The sequence below is a fragment of the Aethalodelphis obliquidens genome, unplaced genomic scaffold (genome assembly GCF_003676395.1).
Source record: "Aethalodelphis obliquidens isolate GAN/ISIS:26980383/991018 unplaced genomic scaffold, ASM367639v1 scaffold53, whole genome shotgun sequence".
NCBI lineage: Eukaryota > Metazoa > Chordata > Mammalia > Artiodactyla > Delphinidae > Aethalodelphis > Aethalodelphis obliquidens.
In genome coordinates, this window is record NW_020837997.1 from 9,619,076 (window position 1) to 9,644,081 (window position 25,006).

The following is a 25,006-nucleotide window of genomic DNA, read 5'->3' on the forward strand; positions in this document are numbered from 1 at the left end:
TTTTAAAAAAAGAACCACTTAAGTGTAATCTACATGTTGAACATCCTTTTCACCTGCACTTTAAGTATAGACAATCAACAAACCATAAATCAATCCCTGACTTGTAACATTTGCCACTTCCTGTAGTGTAAATGCTCTCACCATGGCCGATTTTAACCCATTATTGACCGGGCATGTATTAATGCCACAGGTGTTAGTTTCTGCAAAAATCCCCCGGTCAATAGTGTGTTAAGTTACTAGTGTGGTGACACGGAACACAGAGTTAGCAAGCAGTGTCCTGCAAAATGGCATTATCCGGTATTTCCACCACCAGACACAGTATAGGTAGAACGTCTCAAGAGCACAGATAATAGTAACACGGGAATAATAAAATCCCTAAGGCACGGGGGAGTTATATAAATCTCAAGATAACTCACATTGTCTGGTATATAGTAAATGCTCAAAATACAGAAGTCATAACATATATAAATACTTTATTATCTAACATCACGTACCACCTCACACCTTCCCATATGCCCCAGTTACACAGGGTCACACACAGTCACAGTGTCAAGCCAGCGTACTAGACCGTCAGCTTGGCAAAAGCTGGGGGGTTTGTCTCGTCCTATTCATGGCTGTGTCCCCAACACCTAAAACAGTGCCTGATAAAATCTGCATGAATGAGTAAAGCTCACATAGTTACTTGGACTCCCACAAGCTAGCCCCATGAGTACCATGCGGGGCGGGGGGAGGGTACTGGGAATGAGTCTCTATTTCTCACATATTAACATAAATAAGGATGGAGGGGAGGTCTTTTTTATTTGATGTTTCTCTAGCCCTGCACAGTGCCTGGCACGGAGCAGAAGCTCAATAAATATAAGTTGAACGGATTAATATAATGTACACTGTCTGAGCTCAGGCTCAGAATAAATACCAAGTGACAGAGGGACCCGGAGAGTCCTGGAAGAGGGGCTCAGCAGCAAGGACCCCGGCCCAGCCCAGTGAGGTAGAGTAGCTAGACCCCATCACCAGGGGCCCCAAGAAAGGAAGGCAAGATTCAGTCTTGGTCCAGAGGGTGGCGCCTAGGCCTGGGGGTCACGTCAGCTGTGTCAAGGAGAGTCCAGTGGGGACTTGGGTGTTCACGTGGAAGAGGCCCAAGACCGTGGCGTCCGCTGAGAGCTGCCAGGCGCGAGGCTCCCGGACCGCGAGGTGCAGGTGGACGCTCAGGCGCTGTCCGGCATCCAGGTGCAACAGGCCGCTCCGGAAACCAGCCACTGAGTTCCCCGAGGATGGGGGTGGCAGGTCCAAGGTCAGGGCCAGGGCAGCGGCCCCAGCTTGGAGAGGCCGCAGGTTCAGGGCCACAGAGACGGAGCCGGAGCTGTTGCCGTTGCTGGCCATTGCACGCTTCAGCGCCAAGTGCAAGAAAACATAGTAGACTCCGGCCTGGGCCACCACCACCTCGTGCGTGTGCTTGTCATAGCTCACACCGGGTGCCAGGGTCACACCTGTCATCCCCCGCTCGCTGCACCAGTGCAGGGGCCCTTCGGTCAGCTGCACTGTGGGAGGAAGACGCAGGGCATGCTTAGCATGGGGGCATCGCTAAGGGTTGAGGTCGCAGCCCTGGGGAGGGGAGGAGGGGCTCTGAGGGAGAGAGGACAAGAGGGAAAAGTGGGGAGGGGGGTATGAGAAAGGTAAGGGGACTCGGAGAGGGTCTCAGAAAGAGGGGGGGCTGGGGAGGGGAAGGGGGGATAGAAGAAAGGAAAGGATTCCGAGGGAGGGGGAAGACTCTCTGGAAGAGGGAGATTGAGGAAGTGGAGGGGGACAGACTTCCAGGAACCAGGAGGAAGAGGAAATGTAATGCCAAAAAGGAAGAGGGGGGCTTCCCTGGTGGCGCAGTGGTTGGGAGTCTGCCTGCCGATGCAGGGGACACGGGTTCGTGCCCTGGTCCGGGAAGATCCCACATGCTGTGGAGCGGCTGGGCCCGTGAGCCATGGCTGCTGAGCCTGCGCGTCTGTCCGGAGCCTGTGCTCCGCAGCGGGAGAGGCCGCAACAGTGAGAGGCCCGCGTACCGCAAAAAAAAAAAAAAAAAATTTTTAAAGAAAAGGATGATGGAGGGGGATAGGGGGCTCCTAGGAATGGAAGGATGGGGTTTATAGAGGGAGGAGAGGGGGATAGGGGGCAGAGTTAGCATAGAATGAAGGAAGGGACTCAGAGTGGGAGGGGGGAAAGAGGAGGGGGGATGGAGAAGGGGAAGAGGGGGGAGGGAGGGGAGGTTGTGGGGGAAGGAGGAAAAATCCTAGAGGAAACATAAAGAGAGGGAGGAGGGGGTGGAGGGTGAAGGAGGAGGGACTCCAAGGAGAGGACAGGATGGGGAGAAGGTCTCCTTAAGAGAGAAGGGAAGGAGGTGGCAGGAGAGTCTGGAAGGGGGAGGGAAAGGGGTGGGAAGAAGAGTCCCCAGAAAGAGGAGGGGAGCGGGGGAGGGTCTCCGGAGGAAGGACGAGGAGGGGAGTCTGGAAGGGGGAGGGGCAGAGGAAGGAGGTAGAGAGGAGAGTCTCCAGAAGAGGGGGGAGGAGGGTCTCGGGAAGAGGGAGCGGAAGTGAACGGGAAAGACGGTTTCCAGAAGGGAGGAAGGGAGACAGGGCTGGGAAGGAGGGGTCCGTCTCTCCCAGAGCCCAGTGGGAGAGACCCTACCAGGCTGAGATTTGCGGCATCCAGCCCCAGCTCTGAGAGGGCGGGGTCTGAGGTGGGCACAGATGGGGGTCAGAGGAGGAGGAGGCCCAGAGAGGGGCTGACGCGGTTCTAAGAAGGGAGGGGACACTTTTCACAGAAGGGAGGGGAAGAGGGTCGGATTGGGTCACAGAGGAGGCCTCCCTCTCCTGGGGCTCTCCCTCTTAGAGCACCCTCCCCCTGTCTGGGGGAATCACTCACCTCCGTCGGCCACCACCAGCTGCGCGAACACGCCCTGCCGAGAGAGGACAAACGGAAAGTGGGTGGAGGTCCCCCCTCCCGCACCCGCAGCCCTCTGGAAAGTGGAGTGCCCGGGATCTGCGCGAGTCTTGAGCCTACGCTCCCTTCCCTTCCCGCTGCAAAAGAGCGCGCGCGCTGCCCCAGCCCTACTGTGTGCAAGGACAGAACCCCGAGGACTCAGGAGGGAAAAGAGGAGAGAGTCCCTCCAGGGGGCTTGGCACTGGGGGGTCTTGAGAGAGAAACGGGGTACCCCAAGGGTCCGGGAGAAAACCTAGGTTCTCCGCGAGTTACGAAAGAAAGGGGGAGCCCCCTCAGTGGTTCGAGATAAAATGTCCCTCGGGGTCCGCGATGGAGAAAATGCTCCCCTCTGGGGTCCCGGGATGAGATGGGGTCTCACAGGGGTGCGGGACGAGAAGGGTGCCCCCCGAAGTCCTGGATAAAGAAGCGGTGCCCTCGGAGGTCCAAGAGGGACGATGGGGGTCCCTCCACCATCGGCCTGGGATGCAGAAAGGACCTCGGGGTGGAGGGGGAGCGAATGGAGAAGGGGTCCCGGAACTGGATAGGGGTCTCTCCCGGGGTCCAGATCGGGCCGCATCTCACCTGCGGAGAGTCGGGGAGGCGGGTGCGGGCGTCGGGCATCAGCTCCAGGCCCTCCGGGAGTCTCGGGCTGCGCGCAGAGCCGGGGACCTGCGATGCAGGAGCCCCGGGCGCGGCCCAGGCGCGCACCAGGCAGGCGGCGCAGGCGGCGGCGAGCAGCAGCAGCGCGGCGCTCAGGGCCCAGGGCAGCGGGTGGCAGGAGCGGCCCGAGGGCGCGAGCGGCCGCTGAGCTTCGGGATCCGGGGCGGCGTGGGTGCTGGAAGGCATGGCCGGCTGCGGGCGGCTGCGGTCCGAGGCCGCTGCACCGCGCTTTATATAAAATCCCGAAGCCCCGCTTTCCGGGGTGTGGCCCGTGGGGATCCCAGAGATCCGCCCGGTAGGTTGGTTCCCGCCCGCCCCGCCTCCTCCACGTTCTGTCCGAACTTTCCCTAACTTTCTCTTCCCCGGATCTCTCCCTCTCTCCATCTCCTTTTCTCTCTCTCCCTCCCTCCCTCCCTCCCTTTCTCTCTCTCTCTCTCCCTCCCTCCAAGCTCTGCCCCACCGACCCTCTTTCTTCCTAATTATCTCTTGTGTCTCCCCGCTTATCTATCTCTGCGCCTCTCTGCTTCTCTGCCTCTTTCCCCAATTTCTTATCACTCCCTAGCTCCCCAGTACTGGGGCCCCTCCAGGGCTCTCCTAAAGCCGGCACATCTTCAGAGGGGTCAGAAGATAGCCAGGCCTCAGCCCCCTTCTCCTGTGGAGCATAAGTCCTCCCAGTGGAACCCTAAGTGCCCTGCTCAGCCCTCCCCCTCCCCTCCCTCTTTTGCCCCAGGACCCCTGGACCTTCCCTGGCCTGCCCCCGCCCACCCACCTAGACGCTTCCCATCAGGGGCCCCCTGGACCCCACAAGCAGAAGCCTGGAGAGTCCAGGTGGAGAAATTCCCCTTGTAGGAAAGGGACAGCCTTGAGTGAGGCAGAGGAAACTCAAATTTCCCGTTCGCTCTCCGGTGGTGGTGTGGGCGGGGGCGGGGGCGGGGCCGGGAGGAGGACCAGAGAAGCGGTCAAAACTCGGCCCCAAAAGAGGAAGCAACCCTGGACTGAGAGATGGCCAGCCCTAGAAAAGCCCTGGTCTCCCATAGAAGCCCTGCTCTGCCCAGACCAGCCGGCCAACTCCCTAACCCGCTCCAGGATTCACTTTCCCTATAGAAAATGGAAGGGTGGACCGGGCAATTGATCTCAGTCATCCATCAGCCGTCAGGGAAACGGGGGCAGGGAGGTTGGTTCAACCGAACAAGGATCGGATGCCGGCCCTGTATTCAAGCTTGTATTAAGCCTCTCTGGGGAATTACGAGGCGACCACTGTGATGATGCTGGCTCGTGTTGACTCACAGGTGCTGAACGTTTCCGTTTTACCAGCGGTTTATAAAGCACGAGGCCCAGGCCAGCATCACCTGGGAACTTGCTAGCTCTGCAAATTCTAGCACCTCACCCGAGACCTGCTGACATTCTGGGAGTGGAAGCCCTGCAACCAGTGTCTGAAGGAGCCTTCCAGAAGATTCTGACACTTGCCCAAGTTGGAGCATCCACCGCATGGTACCAAGGTTGTTCCTTCACACCTGCTGTCCCCCTGCCCGGAATGTTCTTTCCCCAGATCTGCGGCCAGCTGTCCTTCTGAGTAAAGAGGATGAATTAAGCTCCGGCCCCTACTTTCACTCTCTCCCAAAACCCCACTGCAGTGATAGTATAAGCGACTGTTTTAAAAGCTACACCAAAAATTGTAAGCCATCGGGGTGGAATGCCAAATATAATTTCCCTAGCCAAATGCCACAGTCAGCACCATGTCTCAAGCCTCAGTTATTGGTGACTGCCCCCCCCAACTCCGAAAGAGAGTCTGGTGGGTGACAGCCAAAATCGAAGTGTTGGTCTAAAGTAAATTCCCAAAAGAGATATCAGCTCTGCTCCCCTTCAGGGTGGAACCGCAGCTGTTTTGGGTTTTTTGTTTTTTGTTTTTTCCTCCAGACAGCGGATATGGCAGCGTTTCTGGTGGGAGGAACGCAGCTGATGGTAGAAGAATCATGCCAAAAGCATGTGTGAAACAAACGTGTGAACTTGAACGCAGGATTTGAAACTTTCCCACCTTGACCCTTGCCCCCCACTCAGCAGCCAGGATCTGAAAGATGGGGATGGTGGGATCCTTTCCCTGAGGAATCTGACCAACCAGGAAGATAGATATAAAGATACTGAGGCCAAAAAGCCCTCCCCAGATACCATTGCTCTGTCAAGAAGCTCACAGGCCACAGGCCAATATGTTTATTATTAAGCCCTCCCCCACAGCAATGTCACAGACAAGGGTTGTCTGAGCTGACAAAAAGGAATTCAGAGGACTCCCAGTCAACATCTCGGACAACCCAAATGAAAGTGTCTCTCTCTCGGGCCCTGGTTACATCACCCCGTGACATGACCTTACTAGCAGTTTCCACCATGTGAGATATTCTTGTTCATTTTTTGCTCACTCATGGCTGTTTCCCCCATGAAACTGTTATCTCCCAAAGAGGAGTATCTCCACCTGCCTTGTTTCCAAGCTAGAAAATTGCAGGCCTCGATCGTATTGACTGATTGAATGAATAAATGAACGCAGTAGAGCATAGCAGTTACCAGCATGCGCTCTAGAGGTGGACACACTGCAGCCCGACACCGAATGTTTTGATTATTTTCATTTTGAAGCAGCTGGGAAAAGTCAAAAGAAGACTCTTTCCTGATGTGCAAATCATGTGAAATTCAAATTTCAGTGTCCACAAATAAAACTGTATGACACACAGCCACCCTCATTTGTTTCCATATTGCCTGTGGCGATTTTTGCAACTTTATGGCAGAGTGGAGTAGTTACAACAGAGATTGTCTGGCCCACAAAGCCCCAAATACTTACTCTCTCTGGTCCCTTTCAGAGGAAAATTTGCTGCCCCTGTCTAGAGTCTTGAATTTTAGCCCTCAAATTTCTTGCTGTGTGATTTGGGGCAAGCTGCTTCACCTCTCTGAGCCTCACTTTTCACATCTACTAAATGGAAATAAGAGTAGGTCTCAAAGAGCAGCTGAGAGCTTGCTGTGAGCAGTGCCAGGCACATGGCAAATGCTCATTCCAGGTGAGCTGGGTCACTGACGCTTTTCTACAATTCCAATAAGCAGATGTAAAAACACTAAGACTCCAAAAGTTGAAGTCATCGATCCAAGGACTGACAGTGACTGTTCTGAACTCTCTCAATGCCGAGGGGCTTAGCAGAGTTCTATACACCCCCTCCAGAGCGGGGAAACAATGCCTGGCAGGGGAAGGCTCAGGCCGCAACCTGGGGAAGGCTCAGGCCGCAGCCAGGGAGCGCCATGACGTATTGTTGTGGTCGGGACATCTGAGATAGGCAGCCCCGCCCACTATGGAGCTCTCAGCACCAGCTGCCTAGCACCCCACGGTTTAGTACAGTTGCACCTCTGTGCTCAGCTGTCTCCCTGAGGTGAGCGTGGGCCCTGGTTTTCCTCACCTGTAGGGGAAAGGCCTGAATTCTCACTGTTGCCATCATAGGGCTCAAAGGAGGGATTGGGCAGGAAGCAGTTGGGGGGTGGCACCCTTCTTCCCTCTCGGAGGCCCAGTGAACAGGCACCTCCTCCAAGAAGTCTGCCTTGATTTTTCCTAGCAAACTCACCTCCTTCTCTCTGGGTTCCCGACTGCCCGCCATCCCGTATGTGGACTCCCCCAGGGTCAACCTTCCACTGGCGTGGATCTTCCACGTCCCCCAGGGGAAAGGCAAAGCCTGAAAGAGACACTTAGTGATTGCCGGGTAAGTGCACAGTGAAAGGGCACGGGACCCCATGGGGGGGCTGTGAACCAAGAAAAGAAGAGAAAAGAGAAGGGAAGGGTTGAGCGAGGTTGGTCTCCAGCCGAGGGGGTATCCACATGTGTTGAAGGAGGAAATCGATGCAGAGAGGGGAACTGTGTTCTCCAAGTTAGTCAGGTCTCTGGAAAAGCTGGGTCCAAGTCTCCTCAGCCCTGGATAGGCCAGGGAAACACAGACCTGGCACAGGAGTGCACCTGTGATATTGGGTAAACACGACAAGGCATGATGGCATAATTAGGCTTCGTGGAGTTGGGGTGCTTAGCCAGCTACTCTGGAATTGTGCGTTTCCAGTGTGATGCGTGTTCAGGGATCAGGAAGGGGGATGGGGGGGGTCCCATGCGTGCACCAGCGTTGCTTCTGGTTGAGGAACAACAATAGCACAAGGTCCAAACCACTTAACTTCAAATCCCAGCTCTACCTCTTGCTAGTTGTATGATCTCGAGCAAATGCCTTCGCCTTTCTGCCTTGAGGTTCCCATCTGAGAAGTCGAGCTAACACAGGGACCACCTGCTAGGATTACTGTCCAGAATCGAGAGCCAGAACAGCACCTGGCATACGGTAGGTGCTCTCCAGGACTAGTCATCACTGCTGCCAGTGGGGCTGACCGTCTGGTGCCTCTGCATGACTGTAGGCAGGAGTGTGATCGTATGGATGAAGCACCAGGGTCCAGAAACAAGCGTGGACATCTGAGCCAAAAACAGGCAGGAAGTATTCTGAACGGAAATAGCCGAAAGAGTCATTGAAAGAGAAATGGTCAGATTATCACTCATAGAATCAGTTCAGGAATCAAGCTGTGGAGGAGGTTGAGTCATCTCTTTGGGGCTCATTAGAGATCTCTAAGGGCTACAAAAACAAAGAATGCGGATTTGGTTTCAGAGCAAAGATACATTTGCATAGCACATATCTGGAAGATATATTAAAAAGCTAGGGGGACTTAGGAGAGTGATCTGAAAAAGAGATCGTGGACCTTTCATGCAAGCTTCCGCCCACCTGCATTTTCCATGTTTGCTTTGTTTTGGTTTTTGTGTGTGTGTTACATACAGAATGGTGGTCAGGTGTGAGCACACAAAGAAAAAAACCGGTGGCCACACACACAAAAATTTTTTAAAGCGAAAAAAATAAGCAGAGAAAGAAAGAAACCGGTGGCCTTAGCTGTTTGGAGGAAGGGAAAATTTAACATCAGTGACATCAAAGGCAGGAAGTGGTGTTTCCCTGCTAATGGCAGTGGAAGGATACAGGGATGGGGAAGACCCAGGCAAACCAGGGCGGGCCCTGGGTACCCCTCAGAGGGGCCCCGTCTGTGAAAAACCGGCTCATTCTGCTGGGAAACTAGCCAGCCTGCCCCAGGAAGGAAGCCCCAGCAGGGCTACCACCTGGAAGGGACTCTCCAACTGGCCCGGAGGGGCAGCCACCAGACAGACACCGGTATACAAAAGACACCCCCATTCAGGCGGTACACAATCACACAAACCGAGACAGACACACAAATACACCACACAGACATACACACACTCACACACACACACACACACTGAGACACATAAGCATAGATACGCAAGAGTAGCCACCAAAGCTGGCCACAGACACACACAGAGACACAAGAGATACAGGACACACAATCGCAGACCCACAATCACACACATACCAAAACAGTGGTGGACATACACCACACAGGCACCTGCTAAGACACGCCCAGAGGTGCAATCATAGGTACACGAGATCAGCTGGCCACAAGCACACAAAAGGACACATCCGTGCCCATGATCACACATACCCACTAACGCATAGCCTGGAAGGGTCTCAAAGGCTCTGGGATATGCATTCAGAGACAGACAATATCACATGCCCAGAGACCACCAAAGGCACTCAGTCACACACTGACACCGGCTGACCTGGACAGACTGGCAGAGACACAAAGTACAAGAAACCCAGGCCCCGCCCCCAGTGAAGATCCAGGTCCCACCCTTCGAGCCATCCAAGATCCACCCCCTACAGAGGGGACCCAGGCCCTCCTTTTGGGGGCCTATCCCTCCCTCCCTTAAGGAACCTCTGGGTCCCTTTCCTTGGAAGCAACACCCAGTGTAGGCCGCGGGCGACCCCTGGTGGACCGGGCGCCTCAGTCCAGGGCTGCACTGAATGGGTCGTTGGGAGGGGGGCGTCTAGGCTGAAAGGAAGGAAAGGTGCTTCGGTATCGACTGCAAAGCCCGGAGGAAGGTGCGTGGCAACGGGGGAGCGGGGACACGGGCGGCCGGAGCGGGATCAGACGGCCTTGGACAAGGGAACAGAGCGTGGGAAGCAGGAGTGGGATGGAAGACCCTCACCCGTCCCCACTCGGTGCGATCCAGGGTCCCCGAGGGGAGGGTGCTGCTCCGGGAACGGTGCAAGACGCGATAAGCCCGGCGGCGAATTCCCATTGGCCCGCGCCCGACCAATGAGGAACGGCGAGGGCTCTCGGCGGGGCGGGGCATGACAGGGCAACCGTTGGTAGAGATGGAAGGGACCCGCCTACCCAGCTTGGCTCTCAGCCCGAAAATGACCACCAGGGAATCGCCCAAGGTCTGCAATGCCCAGCACGGAGACCGCTGGCCCAGGAGGACTCTCGTCAACTCCGATATGACTTTGACCCGCGGAACCCTGAAAAAGGTGGGCTTGCCCCTCCCAGAGTTGATCCCAATCTCCCAAGCCCTGCCCTCTCATCAGCCCCTCCCACTTCTATGTCATTCTCCCAGGCCCCTCCCACTTCCTAGCCATCATTGTCTCAAGCCCTGCCCACCCCCAGTCTCGCCCACTTTCCCATCATTCTCCCTAGGCTCCGCCCACTTCTCAGACAGCAACCTTCCAGGCCTTGCCCACCTTCCTACCCCACCCACTTTTCTACTTTTCTTCGTCCTGCACCATCCTCTCCCCCGTCTCTGCCCTTCTATTGTCTCCTATCTGAAATCCTCGGCCCTGCCCTGGGTTACACTTTTCCAGAACTCCCTGCCCCCTTCCCAGTCCAGGCCTTCGAACCATCCCCATCCTTAGAATGAACTTCCCTGGGGACACCACAGCCTGCGGGTCTCTGAGCATTTTGTCTGAGCATTTAGGCCCCGCCCATTTTGTTCCTCTCTACCTTCTTCCAGACCTCACCCACGCTTTCAAGACCTTACCCCAAATCAGTCAAGTCCCTGTATGGAATGGGGGCTCCTAGCTAACGGAGTCAGACAGGCCTCAGTTTCCCCGGCCCCAGGGCCGTCCTCGGGAAGGCCACGCCCCCTTGGTCATCTAATTACTGCCCTACAATGGGACCCCGCCCCTGCCCACCTTGGTCTTCACCATTCAGGCCAGCCTCTCCCCGCTGTATCCGGCCCGACTCTCGAGCTCTAATCCCAGTCTGGGTGGGCGTGCCCACCCCTTCGCCCCCCACAGTCGATAAGCTTACCACATACTGTCTTGGCCTTGCCCGAGCTGGTGGTCCGGTACCAGTGCCTGTGGCCGGGGGACCCGCGGAGAACCACCCACGTGCCATCTGCTGCCACACTGCTGGACCGCCAAGCTGTTGGTGGCTTTGGATTTGTTCTGTCTGCTGCCGGGTGAGCCCCCTCCCCAGCGTCCTTGAGCACCCCGCACCACCACCATGCGGACACCCAAGGGGCAGCGGAGGGGTCTGTCTTCCTGTCTTTATCTGAGTGTCGCTAGATTGGGGGCTGGCTGCCTGCCCTGGTGTGTGTACTTGGGCTGTGTGTCTTCACATCGGTGTGTTCATCAACATGTTTCCGGGATGTCTGGGTCAATGTGTGTCCGTGTGAATGGGGACGATAGGGACTCTCCACAAGCGTGGCTTTGTGTGTTTACCTGTCTTCCTGGGTCTGGGTGCTGGGTGAGCATCTGGCTGTGCATCTTTTTTTTTTTTTTTCAGCCTTTCGTATGATTTTATTTGCTGCATGTCTCTTTGAGTTGTGGATCTGAGTCTATGTGTCTATAGTGGGGGAGGTATGTTTGTATTGTGTATCTCTGTGTATGTTTGACTGTGTATGTTGTGTGCAAGCCCCTGGGTCTGTCCGTATGTCTGGGGCTGGTCTGTGTTGAACTTATATCCATGTGAATGAGTATGATTCTGTGTATGTATGCTCATGCACACGTGTGTGTGTGGGTGTGTGGGTGTCCCTTCGGGTCTCTGGGTTGCATGTTGTGTTGCTGTGTTGTGTGTTGCATTGGTTTTCGGGGGTGTTGCATTGGTTTTCGGGGGGTGTGTTCATTGTGGGTGACTCCTATGCATGCACTTGATCTATGGGAGCCCGTGACTGTGCATCTGGGCTGGGGGCAGATCCAATGGTATTTGTGTAGCTGGGTGTGTGTGGGGGTCTATAAGGGCCTATGTGTATTGTGGGTATATTGTTGCATTATATGTCTGTGTGTGTACATCTGAATCTGGGTGTCTGGGTCAGACTGTGTGGTTGTATTGTATAATTGTGCATGTCAGACCCTGTGTGTTTGGGAATCTGCGTGGCCTGAGCTTGCTTGGGGTCTAGATGTGTGGCTGGCATATGCCAGGGCCGCCCCCCCCCATTCCCCGGTGGGCAGAGCTAGTGACCAAAACCTCCTCACTGGGGAGGAGAGGCCAGGCTGGGATACTAGCTTTGCCCTCCCAGCCCAGTAAGGGAGCTGGGGACTGTGGGAGGCTGGGTTCCAGCTGCCTGGCTCCACTAAACTTCAGTGGGTGACAGGATGACAGGGTCAAGACAGTGGAGGGAGGCCTGGGTGTAGGCTTTGAGGATGAGTGGGCCAGACAGAGAGCCTGGCACCTGCTGGAGAGAAGCCCCTTGGTCTGTCTGAATTCAGGATGGCAGTGTCAGGTGAGGGGCCCTGGACACTGCTCACACACAACTTTGCCACCAGTATCTCCCCTCCCAGCTCAATCAGCCACAGAGCCATGGATATAGACATGAACACATACACAGATCCCAGATACAAGCACACACACACACCAACACAACACACACATCCGTGGACACAATGCATAATCGCTCTCTCTCGCTCTCTCTCACACACACACACACACACGCACATACACACACACATTGCAGAGAGGAGCACACACACTCAGACATGTACCCATGTGTACCACAGACACCTATTCACACCACATACGCATGTCATAGACATAGATACCCATCAACACACACACACATTCACACACAGGCACGCAGAGCCACAATCATACACACATACATCAGGACACACACACATACAGAAAGAGCAAGCCCTTCCACACTTATCCCCTCCTTATATTAACCCCTCACCCATCTCATTCACAGGACCCCACCAGTGAATGGGTCCCTGGGGCTCTGGCCTCCTCTGGCCTCCTGGCCATACTGTGCTCTCTACGCACGTCCCCACGTCCAGCCTGTGGAGATGCCGGGAGGACAGACTGGCCGGAAGGCCTAAGGAGGGTAAACCTCAGTTGACCCATCCATGAGTGGGGTCATCTCCACCCCCTGCAGTCAGTCTCCCCATCGTGCTGAATGAGACCGGTTTGCTGGTACCCCACATCCAGGGCTTCTTTTGCAATGACACCACCATCCAATACCCCCGAGTGGCCCATTACATCATCGAAGACTCGGCACTCATAAAGATGGGCTTCTTCATCTCCATCTTCACGGTAAGAGGGTGGCCACTTTCACCTCAGGCCATGGTGACACAACATGGGAAAGTTCACCTGTTTTTCTGGCAAAGTGGAAACCCCCACCCATTATAGATCTAAGGCAGGAGGAAGTACCACCTCTTTTCCTACTGAAATGGGAAATCTCACTGCTCGATGGCATAAAACTCCTTTCCTTGAGGAAAATGTTAGCCCCCCCACTTTTGACATAATATAGAGGAAACACCCACCTCTCTGCCTTAGGTATGGGACAAGAAGTTCAGCCCCTGCCCCCCAGTGGACAGGGAAGCCCCATTCCTTATATGCAGAAGGCAGGAAGCAGTCCTGCCCCTTTTCTGGGGATCTGGGAAATCTCCCCCTTTCAAACATGGAACATCCTGCCTCTTTCTCCCAGTGACAAGGGAAGTTCCATCATTTTCAGGCATTTGGGAGGAAGTCTATCCTTTTTTCCTGGTATAACAGGAAGCCCCACCCCTTTCATATATGAGACGGGAAATCCTGCCTATGTCTGACATAAACTAGGGAGATGACCCACCTCTTTTCCTGGTATAACAGGAAGTCCCGCCCCTTTCAGATATGGGACAGGAAATCCTACCTATGTCTGACATAAACTAGGGAGATGCCCCGCCTCTTTTCCTGGTATAACAGGAAGTCCCGCCCTTTTCAGTTAAGGGACACCCCCCCCTTTTCTTGATGATATGGGAAGCCTTATTGGCTTAGGAAGTCCTGCCCATTTCAGGCACAAGGGTGGGAGAAGTCACCCATCTGTGTGTGTGTGTGGGATGGAATGAGAAGCCCCACCCTTTTGCCTGGTTTACTGGGAAAGAACAGCCTCCCTTCCATATGAACCTGTCTGAGACAAAGGGTTGGGGTTTTCCCACTCTTGTTGCGCCCTCGGCCCTCAGCAGTGACCCCTCACCCCTCTCACACGGCCCCACAGATCAGCCTGGGAGAGTTGATTCGTGTCAAGCTCTTGCAGCTGAGCTCGTCAGCCTTCATGAGCGGCACTTACATGGCCATGATCTACAAGCAGCTGGGCACCTTCATTTTTGGCGGCCTGGCCAGCTGCTCCCCGACCAGCATTGCCAAGATGACCACAGGTCACCTGCGGCCCCACTTCCTGGCCACGTGCCTGCCCGACCCAGCCTCCTTTGACCTCGAGAGCGGCTACGTCACCAACTACACCTGCACAGGGCACCCCAAAGACGTCCTCGATGTCAGGCGAGTGGGCGGTCAAGGAGGGGAACCCAGGAGGCATCCCCACCCCACCCCAGCCCCAGCTGATGTCCACCCTGCCCCTGCCCGTCCCCCAGGAAATCCTTCTATTCTGTGGACGCCTCCATCGGCATGTACTCCATGGTGTATTTGGTGGTGAGTGTTGGCCCGAGGTGGGCTGCACACCCGGCAAGGCCAGAAAATACTCCATTGTCCCCCCGCCCGCCCCCACCCCATGCTTGGTGCCTGCAGTGCCAGACACAGCTTCCATAGAGCTTGTGTGTTCCCCCAGAGTCAGGAGGGCGAGAACGGGGAGGGCCCATCTTCTCTTAAGACTCATTCAGCATCCCTGTCCCAGAACAGCAACTTCCAGAACCCTCTGTCTCCCCCTCCCTGCAGCTGGAGAGGGCCCATGCCAGGCTGGGTCCATGCCCAGGGCTGGGCTCCACCAAGGGCAGGGGGAAGGGAAATCAGACCCAGCTGAGGTGTAGCTCTAAGTTTTGGGTAATAAAGTGGCAGGAGGAGCAGGGCGGGGGGTGGGGGAACCCCTGGGAAGGAGCCGATGACCCACAGGCATAGACTCGGCTGGCAGAAGCGGATCGCACACATCGCAGCCAGCCCAGAGCACCCGGGCACCGTGGTGGGCAGACACAACGACACAGAAGCCCTGGCCACAGTGCACGTGATGCTACACGGCTGCCTTCACACCAGCAACGTTTTCTTCCTGAAAGGCAGCCCATTCGACTGCCAGCCGGCCCCCCTTTTTTTTATAGACAAAGTAACTACAGCCTCCTGTAGTGATAGGGCTTTGGAGCTGGAATGTACATGCTCCATTCCCAGCCTCAACTGTGTGTGACCTTGCGTGAGACACTCAATGTCCTTGGGCCTCCATTTCCTCATCTGTCAAATGGGTGTGGAAATAGCACTTGCCCCCTAGGGTTGTGGTTTCATGAGTTAACACATAAATGAGCTGACTCGCTCAAAGTATTTAGAACAGGATCTGCCCTAAAGGTCACTATTATCATTAATAGCAGGCAAAACAGACTCCCTCCATCTCAGGGGAGCACGCCAACAATGCCAGGAGGTGCACAGACCGACCACACACAGCTAGAAGTCGGGCCTTCCCCTGATTTTATGGACCGAATGGTCAACTTTGTGAACAGAATGTTCTGGGTCTCGGGGAATTCCCCCACCTTTTTTTTTTTCTGTTTTCCATTTCAAAAGCAAGAGCCCAAACTCTGCTTTTGAGGGCCCCCTGATGAGGCCAACCTGCTTCGATTAGAGATCTGACACTGGCAGAAAGTGGCAGTGCCGGGTCACAGTATGAGCGTATCCGGAGGGCCTCATCTGACTCTTGGGAAATCATTCACCATCTAACAATTCTCCCAATATTGATAGCATGAAGTTCTCTTACAATGATGGTTTCGGGGGCCACAGCCCCTACCCTCTTTAGAGGCTGAAATCCATTTCCATATAAAATTGACAGGCTCAGACAGGCCGGTGGGCACAAAAACGCAGCCGCCGGGTGGAGTCCCTCTGGATACCTGCTCCCAGGGTTTCAAGGCGCTGCCCACCCGCCTTCCAGCTCTAGGTACAGGCCAGTTCCTGGGGACAGAAAATCTGGCTCTTACGGCCCACCATCCAGCTCCTTTTCTTGTCCTTGGCTACATCCGGGTCTTGGACCATGGCACCAACCCTACGATGCCATCTTCGGATTCTTGCAGGGAGCTTTGATGGCTTTCTGGGTGGTGAGTGATGCCGTGGGGCACCTGGGTACCAGGGAGGCTCTGCTTGCCCGAGAGCCATTGGGTACACCTGGCACTCCTCATCTCCCAGGAAGGGAGCCTGGGAGAGGCCAGACTGAAGAGGGAGTGGCCTTGGGGTGTAGGTGACGTCAGCCCACCCCTACCCCTCCCCACTTCATCCCTGCGGGCTTTCTACATCTTGGGTGATGTCAAGTCCCAGAAGCTCCAGCTGCTAGAAGACCACCCATCCCCTGCTCGCCACTTTCCTCCTCATTTCCCCTCTCTGTATTCCTCCCCTGAGGGCCCTCAGGGAACCCAAAGGATGCCCCGATTCAGAGAAAGATAGAGGGCACCCATTGCTCACCAGAACCTGTGCTCTCCAGGGGGCTATCCCTACCAAGGTGGGCTAATCCAGGAAGTCCCACCTCCCTGGAGCTCAGCCCTGACCCCAAATCAGCCTTGCCCTGGTGGAGTGACACAGGAAGCCCCATTTTTCTGGGGCTGAACCCCAAATCAGCCCCTCCCAGCAGGGCCACTTCCACTTTTATGTTTTGATGATTCTTGATATATTAAATAATAAAATGCCAACACAGGGTTTATGAATTTTTGACAGATATTAACATGCGTTGATGGACTTCCTATTTCAATCCGGGAACCGGGTCTCGGGGATCAACCGTAAGAACATTTGATAACCTCAGAAGTCTCAGTCAGGTTTCTCGACCTTGGCTATTGCCATTGGCATTTGGGACCAGATTATCCTTTGCTGCAGAGGCCAGCCCTGTGCACTGTAGGACGCTGAGCAGCCTCCCTAGGCTCCACCCAATGGATGCCAATAACAGCCCCAAGTTGTAAAGATCAAAAATGACTCCAGACATTGTCAAGTTTCCACTGTGTGTTGGTGGGGCAGGGGGGTGGAGAATCACGGCCAGCTGAGAATTTCTGGCTTAGGGGATTCTGCTGACCCCCAGGAGACTGTGCTCCATAATCATCTGACCTCCTGAAGTCCCAGGATGCTGTACACGTTTAAATCACAGAGAGAGGAAGTAATTCACAGCTGCTGGGGGGAGGGGGAGGGGGGTCACCCTCGTTTGTACTGTCTGATCCATCAGGAGTTTATTCGGGTGTCTAGTGTGAGCCTAAAGATCTAACTCAGTTGTTTTTTGTTTGTTTGTTTTTCTCAAATAACAGTGTTTCTCAACCTTGAGCACTATTGACATTTGGACCAGATAATTCTTTGGGGGGAGGGGGAGACTGTCCTGTGCACCCTAGAATGTTTAGCAACATCCACTCACTAGATGCCAGTAACACACACACACACCCATCCAGGCATAACAACCAAAAACATCTCCAGACACTGCCAAGTGTCCCTACGGGGCAGAATCGCTCCCTGTTGAGAACCACAAAATTGGAAGCCACTGGTGAGAGCGTGAGGTCCCAGCCCTTCAGCCGACCTGGCTAATCCCACCCCCACCCCGCAGTGGCCAGAAGCCGTGGAGGAGGAGGGAGAGGCTTCCAGGGATGGCAGAGCCGGAGGCTGCCAGCAGAAAGTGGCCCCAAGAAGTCTGGCCTGCGCTTGTGGGGCAGCACAGGAAGTCTTGCCCAGTATTACAATAATAATTGTAATACTAATAGCTACAATTTATCGTTTACTCTGCGAGGGGAAACCGGGGCCATCTTGTTAACTGGGCCATCTTTGGACCCTCTCAACCGCCTAGAGGGTTCCTGACAGCCCCATCTTGCAGGAAATTCAGCCAGGGGGAAGCCAAGTGGCCTGTGCAAGGTCATAATAGTAATAAATGCAAAGGCAGGACGATGGATTGGAATAAATTATAACAATGGAGCAGAGAGGTGCCGATCTGGGGGGAGTAAGGCAGCCCGCCGGAAGCCCTCTATCCCCGCAGTATGTAATCCAGCTATAAGTCTTAATCTTTGATGTTCGACCCCAGACAAGGCTGAGGGTGACCCCACCTGCGACAGACCCAAAGCCCAACCGAGGTGTCCAGGGGGAGCGAACAGTCCCCCCCAAACCTCCATCAGCTTCCAAAAGCATCCGCAGTCAAACATGGAAGGGAAATCGTGGTTTTACTTACTACCCAGCTTCAAGACAAGTCCTGCAGAAACCGACTGCCCCCTCCTCCCAAAACTGTCGGCTGCTCCGGAGCGGCCAGCTCGGCCCCACTAGCAGCCCTCTCGGTTAATGCCAGGGTCTGGCGAACGGCCCCACTAGGAGCCCTCTCGGTTAATGCGAGGGTCTGGCGAACGAGAACTAAACGGAATGGGGAGGGAGGCTTGGGACGGAGAAACTGAGGCAGGGTCGTTCGGGGCGAGAGCCGGGAGAGGCAGAATCTCCCGGCTGCTTGTTTACCGGGCGCTCTCCCTCCCCCCGCCCAATCCCTGCAAAACCCGGGTCGCCAGGCCTGGCTGGGGGCGGGAGGGGTGGGATGGAGGAAGATGGTACTGTTGGTGCCTGAGAGGCTTCACCCCCCGCCACGGCCCGGGGTGGGGGGCGCACGGAGCCCCGGCTCGCCCCAGCCCCTGCCCCCAGAGGTCTCCAGGCGGCAGGGGAGGGGTATCCGTCAATCCCCGCACCCTCCGTCCCGGGGCGGGACCGGGGGGCGGAGCGGGCCGGTGACCTGCAGTGACGCGAGCCCCGCCCGCTCATATAGAGGCGCCCCGGGAGCGCAGGGACCGTGCTTCGCCGCCGCCGCCGCGTCCACCACCCGCCTCGCTGCCGCAGTTCCCAGCATCAGCACCAGCGCCGCCGTGTCCACCATCAGCGCCGCCGCCATGCGGGAGATCGTGCACCTGCAGGCCGGCCAGTGCGGCAACCAGATCGGAGCCAAGGTACGCGAGGGACCGGGCCTGGGGAGGCGGTCGAGAGATGCGGAGCGCGGTCCACCGAGCTCCGCAGAGCTCTTCCACCATGGGCCTTTTGGGGAACGGGGCCCCCCAGGAGGCCAGCACCCCAGGGACGGTGGGGAAGGGCGCAGGGGGCAGGGCCAAGCTGGGAACAAAGAGGCCCATGGGGGTGGGGCCCAGGCTTCTGTCCGCTTGCCACAGCTGGCCTCACAGCTGGCTCACTGTCCCCTCCACACGCACAAAGAGACCCCGCCCCTCCCCACGGCAGCAGCCAGGGAGCGCTGACCCCAGCCCGCTGGGCTGCGGTGGTGAGTCTGCTCCACCCCGCCCCCACCGATCCCTTCTTGCTGCCTCATCCTCGTCCGCCCACTCTGCCTCTAGGTTCCACACTCACCTTGCCTGGGGGACAGGTGGCAGCTAGGGAGGTGAGTGGGGGTCCTGAGCCCAGAAGATGGAGGTGGGGCAGACCTGGCCACCGGCTCCACCTTCTTGGTCCTTACCACCGCCCTCCCCCCCCAGTTTTGGGAGGTGATCAGTGATGAGCATGGCATCGATCCCACTGGCACATACCATGGGGACAGTGACCTGCAGCTGGAGAGAATCAACGTGTACTACAATGAGGCCACAGGTAAGGGACAGGGGGCACCTGCCAGAGTGGGGGTGGCGAGGGCCTGGGAGGGGACAGGATACTGGCTCCTGGTGCTGACCAAGCTGCTCTCCATCTGCTTCTCTGCAGGAGGAAATTACGTCCCCAGAGCTGTGCTGGTGGACCTCGAGCCGGGCACCATGGACTCTGTCCGCTCAGGTCCCTTCGGCCAGATCTTTCGTCCTGACAACTTTGTGTTTGGTGAGTCACCATCATGAGACACAGGCAGGGAAGCCCCCACTCCCCAGATTCTTTCACTTCCACATGCTTGGTGAAAATTCTTCACCTAGCATCTAGACTCAGGAACCCAGAGGCCAGTGGGGAAAGCGGATACACAGGCCACTGTGGGAATCCAGGGGAGGCGCAGGGTAGGAAAGGCTTCCCGGAGAAGGTAGCATTTTAATTTAACAGTATGGACCTGAGCCAGACTGCGGTGTTCAAATCCCTGTTCTGCCACATCATGCAGTCGACAAACACTTATTAGCACCTACTGCATACCAGGCCCTACTGTGCCCCCTGGGAATATAGCCAAGAATAAAACAGATAAAGCTCTCTGCCCCCACCCCCAAGCTGGTGGAGGGAGCTGGGAAGAGAAGAGAAATAAGTCAAACTCAGCCACTGATTGAGGCATCTTGGTGATTTTGGACAGGCCCTTCAATCTCTCTGTGCCCGTCTCCTCATCTTTCAAACAGGGATTATACAAAAACTTACTTTTCAGGATGGTGAGACTTAAAGCCACTAACACGTATAAAGAACTCAGAACAATGCCTAGCACAGAGGAAAAGATAACTAAGCATTTGATGTTCTGTTGTCATTTTTATTATCATTGTCACTCTTAATGTCTGCAGCCTAAAAGATGAATAGGACTGGGGTTGACCAAAAGGCAATGAAGGGAGGAAAGGTGTGTAAGACAGAAGGAACAGCATATGTGAAGACAGTGGGCACATTTGCAGCCCTCAGATTGAAGGGGCCTGCACACTCTGAACAACCGTGTAGGAAACATTTCCTGGTACCTCTAGGTCAAGCTAACTGCACATCCCCACCTGACATCAGGCCCCAGGCTCCCCCTCCCCCAGGCCCCTCCTCCTAGTACACAGTAGTTTACTCTGGAGTCTAGGGATTGACGGGACAAGCTATGTGACCTTGGACGAGTGACTTCCCCTCTCTGCTCTTTGCAAAGATTCAGGAAGATAATGATGGTCATGTGTGGGTATGACGCACAATAGATCCTCAGGAAGTGGCTATGGAAAGACTAAATGAGGTTGACCAAGAGATGTGAGGGATTCTAGGATGATTATGGGTGGCTCCAGTCAGGCCAAAAAGATTCTGTGGCCTCTGGTAGGTGAGGCAGGGGAGGTGGTAGAAAAGTGTGGACTCAGGAGCCAGACCACCCAATTCAAATCCTATTCTCTCAGAGGAGGTGACATTGAACAGAGACCTGAAGAGTCAATCAGGGGAGTACCTGGGGTTAGAGCATTCCAGGCAGAGGGCACAGCACGTGCAAAGGCCCTGGGGCAGGACCAGGCCTGGTGTGTTGGAGGAACAGTGAGGAGGCCCATGTGGCTGGAGCAGAGTGAGGGAAGGGGAGAGAGGGAGGAGGGGAGGGCAGGGAGGAGATGGGGGCAGGTCGTGCAGGGCCTTGTAGGCTGTAGGGAAGATTTGGGCTTTTATCCCGGGGAGGTGGGAATCCTGGAGGGCTGTGGACAGAGAAGGAACAGGACCTGACTCAGGTGCTCACTGGTGCCCTCTGGCTGCTGCAAGGAGAACAGACTGGGGGGAGGCTGTGGGAGGACCAAGGCAGAAGCAACTCTACTGATCCAGATGCGCAATGAGGGGGCCAGACCAGGATGGAAGCAGAGGAGGGGGCAAGAAGAAATGTTACCTGCTCACAAAAATACCAGCCAATATTCTAATTCTAATCCTTGTCCTCTGGAGTTTGCATTCCCCAGTGAAATTACAGACAATAAACATGACTAATTAAAAAAAAACAGGTTTATCACTTCTGCGGAGGGTAACAAAGTCCTAAAGAAGGGGAAAGAGGGAGCCATGTAGGTATCTGAGGGAACAGCATTCCAGGCAGAGGGAACAGCATATGCAAAGGCCCTGAGGCAGGACTATGCCGGGTGTGTGGCAGGGACAGCAAGGAGGCCTGCTTGGGGCAGAGTGAGCGAGGGGGAGAGAGGGAGGAGGGGAGGGCAGGGAGGGGACGGGGCAGGTCATTCAGAGCCTTGTGGGCCGAAGGGAGGATTTAGGCTTTTACTGAAAGATGAAAGAACTGGGGTGATTTTGAGCTAAGGCAGAACATGATTTAGGTTTTATCAGAATCCTTCTGGCTGCTGGGTGAAGGGAAGCAAGGATGGAACCCGAGAGAACAAGTCATAATAATAACAATAATAATAGTAATAATGATTTTGTTATTATTATTCAACTACTAGGATGGCTGGGAGCGGGGTGGAGGGTGGGCTTTCCCCATATCAGCCTGGGTGTCCCCTCCCCTTCCCTCTTCAGGCCAGTCTGGAGCCGGCAACAACTGGGCCAAGGGCCACTACACAGAGGGTGCCGAGCTGGTGGACGCGGTCCTGGACGTGGTCCGGAAGGAAGCCGAGAGCTGTGACTGCCTGCAGGGCTTCCAGCTGACCCACTCGCTGGGCGGGGGCACGGGGTCCGGGATGGGCACCCTCCTCATCAGCAAGATCCGCGAGGAGTTCCCGGACCGCATCATGAACACCTTCAGCGTGGTGCCCTCGCCCAAGGTGTCGGACACGGTGGTGGAGCCCTACAACGCCACCCTGTCCGTGCACCAGCTGGTGGAGAACACAGACGAGACTTACTGTATCGACAACGAGGCGCTGTACGACATCTGCTTCCGCACCCTGAAGCTGACCACGCCCACCTACGGGGACCTCAACCACCTGGTGTCGGCCACCATGAGCGGGGTCACCACGTGCCTGCGTTTCCCGGGCCAGCTCAACGCCGACCTGCGCAAGCTGGCCGTGAACATGGTGCCCTTCCCGCGCCTGCACTTCTTCATGCCCGGCTTCGCGCCGCTGACCAGCCGGGGCAGCCAGCAGTACCGGGCGCTGACGGTGCCCGAACTCACCCAGCAGATGTTCGACGCCAAGAACATGATGGCAGCCTGCGACCCGCGCCACGGCCGCTACCTGACCGTGGCCGCTGTGTTCCGGGGCCGCATGTCCATGAAGGAGGTGGATGAGCAGATGCTGAGCGTGCAGAGCAAAAACAGCAGCTACTTCGTGGAGTGGATCCCCAACAACGTGAAGACGGCCGTGTGCGACATCCCGCCCCGCGGCCTGAAGATGGCCGCCACCTTCATCGGCAACAGCACGGCCATCCAGGAGCTGTTCAAGCGCATCTCGGAGCAGTTCACGGCCATGTTCCGGCGCAAGGCCTTCCTGCACTGGTACACGGGCGAGGGCATGGACGAGATGGAGTTCACCGAGGCCGAGAGCAACATGAACGACCTGGTGTCCGAGTACCAGCAGTACCAGGACGCCACGGCCGAGGAGGGGGAGTTTGAGGAGGAGGCCGAGGAGGAGGTGGCCTAGGGCCGCCTCCATCACTTCACATCAGCGCCCTGCTAGGATGCTGACCTTTGACCCCCCAAGAACCCCCTGCTTCACCTCCCAGCCTGACTCCCCTCTGACCCTACAACCTTGCACCTCTTCCCCAGCCAACCTTTGACCCTTGAGCCCCACTTTATCTCTGACCCCCCTTGAACTCTCCCACCTTGGACACCCCCATGAGCCCAGCTTCACTTCTGACCCTACAAGCCCCACCTTTAACTCCATGTTCCCTCCTTCACCCCTGACCTCTCCACCCTTGACCTCCCCACGAGCCCCATTGCACCCCCCAGACCTATAAGCCCTGGTTTACTTCAACCCCTCCCTCTGAGTCTCTCCCTTCATCTCTGAACTTGCCTCACCTTTGACCCTACAAGTCCCACCCGTCCTCTGAACTGACTACCTTTCTGGCTTCCGTGACCCCCCATTTCCTTCCTGAATTCACTCCCGTCAGCTCCCGCCGACCTTGGTTTTCCAGGGGTGCTGCTGGGGGAGAAAGAAGCCCTGGAGCGTGTGGGCAAGAGAGGCTGCTCCCCGACCCTCCCCCCGCCTCACCCTCAATAAATTAATTGTTGTCCTGCTGTGTTTCTGCCGAGTGTACTTTTCATCATCCTATGGGAAGGTCACGTGAGGGCTCCTCCCTATGGGATGGAGGTGGGTGCTGAAGGAACTTCTAGTCTGGGGGTGGGGAGAGGGCAGAGATTTCAGAGTCAGACAGACCAGGCTACGCCACTAACTCAGCCTCTGGTGTTGAGCAAGATGCTGGCCCACTCTGAGCCTCGACTGGCTCACCTGTAAAATGGGCTCATATGTTTTCCCCCCATGCACCACCTCAAGGATGTTTGTAAGGACTCAAGGGCACAGTACCTGGCACTGGGTGGGTTCTTAGTGATGGAGATGCTGCCACTCTCTGTGGGGCATTTTGCAAGAATGGAAAGCTGGAGGGGGGAGTCTCTAGGGAAGGAAGCTGGGTAGTTGGCAGCTGGGGGTAGTGCCCGAGGGGCAGTCCTGCCAGAGTCACTGATATGTGTGAAGCACTTTGATGGCCTGGCACATGCCTTATCTCATAAACCTCACACCAACACTGTAAGATCTGAACTTTTAGGGAATTCCCTGGCGGTTCAGTGGTTAGGACTCCTCGCTTTCATTGCAGAGGGCGCAGGTTCGATCCCCAGTTGGGGAACTAAGGTCCCACAATCTGCACAGCGCGGCCAAAAAACAAAGATCTGAGCTTTTAGGGAGACAAAGTATATAAGTTAGCTCTTGCTGAGTAACAAATTACCCACCCCCCCAAAAATGTAGGGGCTTAAAACAACAGCAGTTATTTATTTTGCTCCCAACTCTGCAATTTGGGCAGGGCTTGGCAAGGCAGCACATCGGTGCTCCCTGTGGCATCAGCTAGAGAATCCTGCTGGAGGCTGAGGGATCTTTCAAGGTGGCTCACTCACACGACTGCCAAGTTGATGCCTCGGGGCTCAGCAGGGGCAGGTAGAAGGAGGGTGTCAGTACCCCTGCATAGTCTGCTTGGGCTTCCTCACAGCATGGTGGCTGGGTTCTCCAAGAGCAAACATCCTGAGAGAGCAAGGCAGAATTCATTGCATTTTTCTGACTTAACTTTAGGGGTTGCTTGGTGTCCTGAGGACTCCTAATTGAGGTGTTCACAAAGCCCTGTTTAGGTTCAAGGGGATGGACTACAGACCGCACCTCTTGAGAGTAGAGTGGCAAGATTCTAGAAGAGCATGTGGGATGGAAGATACAGCTATGGCCAGCTATGGAAATTACAAAGTATCTTATCCATGGTCCCATGGCTATGAAGTGGTGACCTGGTATTCAAACGCTGGCCGTTTAAGTCTAGAACTCTGATTGCATTTTATCCGCCAGGGTTCAGTGCAGGGACCATTCTAGGCATATCA

The 25,006-nt window shown here is 55.7% G+C and overlaps 3 protein-coding genes across 3 annotated transcripts; 2 read left to right on the forward strand and 1 right to left on the reverse strand.

The window, feature by feature from the left end:
• Nucleotides 1-453: 453 nt before the first annotated feature.
• On the reverse strand, nucleotides 454-3,944 carry TNFSF9 (TNF superfamily member 9). The gene is made up of 3 exons (XM_027085815.1): nucleotides 3,547-3,944; nucleotides 2,908-2,941; nucleotides 454-1,535 (listed from the first exon to the last, which is right to left on the reverse strand). Exons 1-3 carry the CDS (start codon nucleotides 3,808-3,810, stop codon nucleotides 1,075-1,077), a joined length of 759 nt encoding a protein of 252 aa, XP_026941616.1. The 5' UTR covers nucleotides 3,811-3,944; the 3' UTR covers nucleotides 454-1,074.
• Nucleotides 3,945-9,910: 5,966 nt separating this feature from the next.
• On the forward strand, nucleotides 9,911-16,604 carry LOC113608846 (phospholipid phosphatase 3-like). Its single transcript, XM_027085819.1, has 3 exons — nucleotides 9,911-10,049; nucleotides 12,943-13,047; nucleotides 13,988-16,604. Exons 1-3 carry the CDS (start codon nucleotides 9,939-9,941, stop codon nucleotides 14,420-14,422), a joined length of 651 nt encoding a protein of 216 aa, XP_026941620.1. The 5' UTR covers nucleotides 9,911-9,938; the 3' UTR covers nucleotides 14,423-16,604.
• A 2,133-nt stretch (nucleotides 16,605-18,737) lies between these two features.
• On the forward strand, nucleotides 18,738-23,674 carry TUBB4A (tubulin beta 4A class IVa). Its single transcript, XM_027085799.1, has 4 exons — nucleotides 18,738-18,851; nucleotides 19,386-19,494; nucleotides 19,603-19,713; nucleotides 22,021-23,674. Exons 1-4 carry the CDS (start codon nucleotides 18,795-18,797, stop codon nucleotides 23,076-23,078), a joined length of 1,335 nt encoding a protein of 444 aa, XP_026941600.1. The 5' UTR covers nucleotides 18,738-18,794; the 3' UTR covers nucleotides 23,079-23,674.
• The last annotated feature ends 1,332 nt before the right edge of the window (nucleotides 23,675-25,006 follow it).